Consider the following 6982-nt stretch of genomic DNA (forward strand, 5'->3'; position numbering starts at 1 on the left):
GCCCCATGATCGGAAGGTTGGTGGTTCGAATCCACTGAACGGCTACCCTGAGGTACCCCTGAGCAAAGTACCATCCCTACACACTGCTCCCTGGGTGCCCAATGGCTGCCCACTGCTTTACTGAGTGAATGGGTTAAATGCAGAGAGGACTTTCCCCATGGGGATCAATAAAGTATACTTTCTTTCATTTTCTTCCGCTTATCCAGGGCCGGGTCGCGGGGGCAGCAGCCAAAGCAGAGAAGCCCAGACCTCCCTCTCCTCAGCAAACTCCTCCAGCTTATCCGGGGGGACACCAAGGCGTTCCCAGGCCAGCCGAGAGATATAATCTCTCCAGCATGTCCTGGGTCTGCCCCGGGGCCTCCTCCCGGTGTGACATGCCTGGAGGCCTCCTTGTCAGATGCCCGAACCACCTCAACTGGCTCCTTTCGATGTGGAGGAGCAGCAGCTCTACTCTGAGCCCCTCCCGGATGGGCAAACTTCTCACCCTATCTCCAAGGGAGAGGCCGGCCACCCTTCGGAGGAAGCCCATTTCTGCTGCTTTTATTCGCGATCTCGTTCTTTTGGTCACTACCCACAGCTCGTGACCATCGGTGAGGGTAGGGACGTAGATCGACTGGTCAACTGAAAGGTTTGCTTTTACACTCAGCTCTCTCTTCACCACAACAGACCGGTACAGCATCCGCATCACTGTCCAATCCGTCTGTCGATCTCCCGCTCCCTTCTCCCATCACTCGCAAACAAGACCCAGAGATACTTAAACTCCTTCAATTGGGGCAGGGTCTTGTCCCTGACCCGGAGTGGGCACTCCACCCTTTTCCGCCTGAAGACCATGGCCTCAGATTTGGAGGTGCTGATTCTCATTTCCAGCGCTTCACACTCGGCTGCGCTTCACACTCGGCCTCCAGCTCGCCTTGAATAGTTATTCAAGGCGAGCTGGAGGCCATCACCTGATGAAGCCAACAGAACCACATCATCTGCGAAAAGCAGAGATGATATCCTTAGACCACCAAAGTGAAAGCCTTCTGTCACTGTGCTATGCCTAGAAATTCTGTCCATAAAAATTATGAACAGAATCTGTGATAAAGGGCTGCCCTGGCTGACCCACCAGGAACAAGTTCGACTTATTGCCGGCTATACAATGGTTGTATAAGGACTGAATGGCCCGTAGCAATGGGCCAGTCACCCCATACTCCTGGAGCACCCCCGACAGGACACCCCAAGGGACACAATCGAATGCCTTCTCCAAGTCCACAAAACACATGTAGACTGGTTGGGCCATGTCCCCTCAAGTATCCTCGAGAGGATAAAGAGCTGATCCAGTGTTCCACGACCAGGACGAAGACCGCATTGTTCCTCCTGAATCCGAGGTTTCGACTAGCAGACAAACTCTCCTTTCCAGCACCCCGGCATAGTCTTTCCCAGGGAGGCTGAGGAGTGTGATTCCCCTGTAGTTGGAACACACACTCGGGTCCCCTTTCTTAAAGATGGGAACCACCACCCTGGTCTGCCAATCCAGGGGTACTGCCCCTGATCTCCACGCAATATTCTAGAGGTGTGTCAACCAAGACAGCCCTACAACATCCAGAGCCTTCAGGAACTTAGGGCGGACCTCATCCACCCCAAGGGCTCTGCCACCAAGGAGTTGTTTAACTGCCTCAGTGACCTCGCCCCCAGAGATTGGCGGGTCATTCCCTTCGTCCCCAGACTCTGCTTCCGCCGTGGAAGACCAGTGAGATTGAGGAGGTCCTCGAAGTATTCCTTCCACCGCCTGACAATTTTCTCAGTCGAAGTCAGCAGCACTCCACCCGCACTATACACAGTGCAGGTAGAGCACTGCTTTCCCCTCCTGAATTGCCTGACGGTTTGCTAGAATCTCTTCGAGGCAGTCCGAAAGTCTTTTTCCATGGCCTGAGAAAGCGAGGAAACAAAAACATTGCAGTATTGTGAACCTGTATAATCACAACAGAAGAATCCACAGATGGATTGTTTTCCATTCGGGGTGGGGACTGTGCTTTGGGGAAAGTATGAAAGGGTTCAGGGTGGAGTGAACTGTGTGTGTGTGTGTGTGTGTGTGTGTGTGTGTGTGTGTGTGTGTGTGTGTGTGTGTGTGTGTGTGTGTGTGTGTGTGTGTGAGATATTGTCAGGATGTTGCTGGAGACAGATTAGTGCAGCAACAGAGGGATTGTCAGATGATGACGCGGTACAACTCAAAGACATCCTCTGCTGCAGTACTGTCACTTTCCTCTTCTTGGGGCTTATTTTGGGACTTATTTGTAACTTGCACTGATCCAAAGGTGTGAGGTTTAAAATAATCAGAGTGCTTCTCTCTTTTTTACTTGTGTGCTTCTCACATCATGCTTTGCATTCACACTTGCCGTGTCCACTGTTCCACAACATGCTCACCTGCTGTTGGTCAAAATCTCGTGTAATTGGCTTAGTAGTTACTTTTTCCTGCGTGGGATGCATGTTGTGCTTTCAAGATTGGCAAGCTCTGAACAAACAGATCTCCACCTGCTTTGAGTATTCTGGTTGGTGCTTACAGATGGGCAATCAGTGACTGAAGTGGCTCTTGCAAATATTCCACATTCAGTTTTATTTGGAAGGTGCTGGCAGCCGTAATGTCACACTATAGCCTGGTAAGCCTCAATAACACAGGGGACCCGTGACTCCTTGGATTGCTGTGGTTGCCTGTAGTTTGTATAGAAGATGACAAGTTGTCTGCAAATTGCCAAATAACCACAGACAAGTAGTGAAATTTGAAAAATCTAAATCAGGAATGGAGAGCGTTCACCTTCAAAACAAAATGTGTGCCTTTCTGTTGAAACCACCACTTTTCAAAGGTGTTTTCTTTACAGATGGTTGGTCTCTGTTTCCCCGTTTCACTGCTGCTTACCAAATCGTTAACAAGTGTTTGCACTTGTTGGTCTCTCATAGATTACACGTGACCATGCTAATCTGCTAGCAACCACAGCAATTACAATGAGGTTTTCAATACAGTGCCAAATACTTCTTTGTGACTGATTTCACCTAGTGACACCAAGCAACCTCCCTCATTCTTGACAAGCTGACAGCAGGTTGCCAGCTGGTCTCTTTGTGACGGTGGCCTTAATGTCCCCCAAAGCTGTTCTCTTCAATTCATGACAAATAAAAAAAAGCAATGTCTTGTGGTTGAGCTTGGATTTGCACAAACTATTTCCAAACTGAAATGTTGTGTTTGCTGTGATGTTTCAAAGATCAAACACTGCTACCCCAGATGACTTGGAGAAGGTTGCTCACATAATTAGTTGCTCATACATCACTCAGGTGTCTTAGTTAAATACCATTAAGCACAAAAACACAGAAAGTATCTCATTATCTATTTTTGTGATCTCTGGTTCATCTAAGTGTTTTTATTTTCCAAGGATAAAAATGGTGATGCTTACTGCTCAGTAATTGTGTGATTAATATTAAATTATATGTGATTATGAGATTTTAAACTATGATTAAAGGACAACAAAAAAAGTATAATTTATGTTGGCTTTGATAAATACAGTATTTTTCTGCAAATGATTGACTTCAATTTATCAATCTAATGCTAAATCACAACAACAGTTCTCTCAAGGTGTAAAGTAAAGACCCCACAGTAATACAAAGAAAACAAAGAAAACTCTCTAGCACGAGTACAAGTAAACTGCATTTCTGCTGTTTTCTTTTTAAAGTGAGTCACACCTCAGTAACATCATGATGGATCTGGATCTGTAGTGATCGGCTCTTTATGCCTTCAGTGCCTTTTAACACTGAACGCCTGAACTATGTGTAGATGTGGCCAATGAAAAGATGGACCACTGTTTTTCTTTCCTATACCCTTCATGTGTCAGGAGAAATCCAGAAAAAAAGGATGCATTGATATAGATTTTTTTTAAAGCTCCCATCAGAAGGCATTCCTTTGGGAAAAGCTGCACCTGTCACAGTTGGAACAGTGAGCAGCAGAGTGAGCCCTTTCTAAATGAGAATTAAAGCATGACAAAAAGGAGACTGACTGAGAACAGCATGGCTTCAACTTGAATAAATCTTTGCCCTGTTTTTCAAGCATTCGAGCTTTTTCTTTTTGAATATTTGAGAGGGGTTACCGGCGTTTTCGCTCTCACACACTCATACAAACCACGCTGTTAGTGTTGAATATGCAAGAAAAAAAAAAGGTTTGCACCTTTTAACCCTTTCCCCCTTTGTTGCATGCAACACGTTGATTTCCAATCCAAGGTCGTCAGCACAAATGAACAAGACAGGCTGACTGTTTGGTGCAGGAATGCAGAAGATTAAATGTTATTTACAGAAGCTTTAGGGTTGTGTAGCTGCAACTATTTTAATCTCAGTCTGTCTGTTAAAACCCCAAACATCATCCTCAGAAGTACGTAAATGCAGTCGCCTCAAGCTACAGTCTTCATATGCTATTGTCACTAAATTCTACAGGCTCGTATTTATTATGAAAAAAAGGGCTCACTTGAATAAAACTTGGTTGCTTAAGCCAAAGAACTTGTTAAGCTGCTGGTTTTACTTCTTTGTTAGGCATCCTAAGAAACACATGCTTTTGTGTTTCATGATCATGACACAGATAAAGCAGCAGCCAAAAAGCAAAAAGTCCACAAACCAGTGCGTAATGTCATATGGCTACATCTATCGTCTGCATAGAGTGTATGTTGTCAAAAGGATGGTCGACTTAATACAGCAATTCAATTTTATTTTATTTATATAGCACCAAATCACAACAACAGTCGTCTCAAGGCGCTTTATATGGTAAGGTAGATCCTACAAAACTAAATACAGAGAAAAACCCAACAATCATATGACCCCCTATGAGCAAGCACTTTGGCAACAGTGGGAAGGAAAAACTCCCTTTTAACAGGAAGAAACCTCCAGCAGAACCAGGCTCAGGGAGGGGCGGGGCCATCTGCTGTGACATGCTGGAGTGAGAGAATAATCTTAGTAATGAATAATCTTAAAAGTAGAGATAGTGTCTGTCTCCTGAATCCAAACAGGAAACTGGTTCCAGAGAAGAGGGGCCTGAAAACTGAAGGCTCTGCCTGTATGGTAAAACCATACAACAGGTAAAACGACACCATTTACAGCTGCAATCTACTGCAAAGCAACAAGCTTGAAACTTTCCTCAACCGCTTGATGCTCCCTCCCTCCGGGCTGTGTTTGGTTGAGACAATTCTTTACTTGTCAATTTATTGCGCTGGCAGTGTGTATATTTTTATATCTCATAACTCTAGGTTTCTTTGTTTGCTCTCACGACATCAAGAGCTCCTCAATAAAAGAAGGCAGAAGCAGCTGGATGCAGGCACACACACACACAGATGCTGTAAATAACACCAGCATATGTCCCTGACAAATGTGTAATCTGCACACACACTGAGCACGAGGATCAATCTGTAGCCCGCCGCAGCCGTATGTTACACTGATGCGGATTAAGATATTGTATCTGCAGACAAAAGGAGTCAACCGCCTTTGTGCAGAAAACCCATCTTAAGATAAGAGAGATCTCATCTCCTCAGCCTAATTCACAGCCTCCTTCTGCTCTCCTGTATCTCTGCCGCAGATAATGGCAGATAGATAAACCATAGGATATCCACGCATGCTGTCTTTGCCACACTGCAACCCACCGTGGCAAGATGTTACAAACAAGACAAAGCAACTGTAGCTCAGCTAAACATATGCAAGCTGCAGGTTGTCCCTCTGCTCGCATTCCCACAGTGCATTATATCAGTCCAGCTGCCACATGTGACATTATATAGACATTATATGCATTACACCCTCTGCTTTTGTGAGGTGTCACTGTTTCTGGAGATCAGTGCAGATAAATAATGCATGCTGCTCAGACGCGGCATGACTGCTGAATGCGCACTGAAGGCAGTATAGCTCTTTTCTCCCAGCACTTACACAGCAAGCAACACTTAAAGCATCCATTAACATCACACCAACACTTACGCTGCCCCTTGCTTTTTGAGCTCATCTGGGAAATTACTTATCAGAAAAATCAGAGCACATTCTGGACTGGTTGTCTTGTTTGTCTCTCGGGACATCTGCTGAACCCCGAGTGATGCGCTCGATGCATGCCAGCACACTCACAACTTAGGCTGCGCTCCCAGCACCAAGTTCCTAGCATTCTCTGTTGCACCTGAATGTCTGCATTACGTTTCAGCATGCACAAAGGCTACAAGCCGTGCTTCAGAGGGGAAGAAGAAGTGAGCTGTCTCACCTGTATGTATGCGGAAGGTCTCTTCTGTCCTGGCCGTGTGCAACGCACAGAGCTGAAACTTCTGTCTCATCAGCGCTGCTGGATAAACCTCCCCCCCCCTCACTCTCTCTCTCTCTCGCTCTCTCGCAGTCTGCTCTCCCACCCTCCCGGCTTTCCCTTCTTGCTCTTTTTTCCCTGTAACTCACTGTGTTTTCTCCATCTGCCTTTTTCTCCCTACTTCAGTGCCTTCCCTCGACCTGCTGCTGCTCATGTTGTCTTTGTACATATATATGTATATATTGTACGGCTATATTGCTATTGGAGGCTATAATTTGATAAAGAGCTTTTAGATGAGGTGCAATGCGTACCACTGCAGTGCTGGAGAGATGCACTCGGATATGATGCTCTGTTAACCTAGATCCTAGTCTGTGTGTGTGTGTGCGTGTGTATGTGTTCCCACCTGTGTTTTCTGGTGCGTGCGTGTTTGTGTGTACGTTCACAGATAATGGGAGGGGAGGAGTCTCCGTGCCATAACAACCGTTGGGCTTCGCTATTTGGCGACAGCGCTGCCAACTTCCTCCCTCCCGCTTCTTTGTTGGGAGTTATTTTCTCACCTCTGGGAGGATGGTGGGTAAGGCGCGGGGGTAGTGGGATGAAGAGACACACAGAGAATACGTGTAATGCTCTCAAATTGAAATTCATCCTACCCGTCTCCCTTTATAATCTCATTCAAATTCCACAGTCTGTTGCTCACTCATATTTAAA

General features: G+C 46.0%; 1 protein-coding gene across 1 annotated transcript in view; it reads right to left on the reverse strand.

The window, feature by feature from the left end:
* The window catches only part of c1qtnf4 (C1q and TNF related 4), a 46347-nt gene extending 39689 nt beyond the window's left edge, over positions 1-6658 (reverse strand). Inside the window, exon 1 of the mRNA XM_040002781.1 lies at positions 6239-6658. Coding sequence (XP_039858715.1) covers positions 6239-6308 — 70 coding nt within the window. The 5' untranslated portion in view covers positions 6309-6658. The remainder of the gene's footprint in view (positions 1-6238) is intronic.
* Between the last annotated feature and the right edge of the window lie 324 nt (positions 6659-6982).

Source organism: Simochromis diagramma, unplaced genomic scaffold (genome assembly GCF_900408965.1).
Source record: "Simochromis diagramma unplaced genomic scaffold, fSimDia1.1 OVJJ01000457.1, whole genome shotgun sequence".
In the NCBI taxonomy this organism is placed as follows: Eukaryota; Metazoa; Chordata; class Actinopteri; order Cichliformes; family Cichlidae; genus Simochromis; species Simochromis diagramma.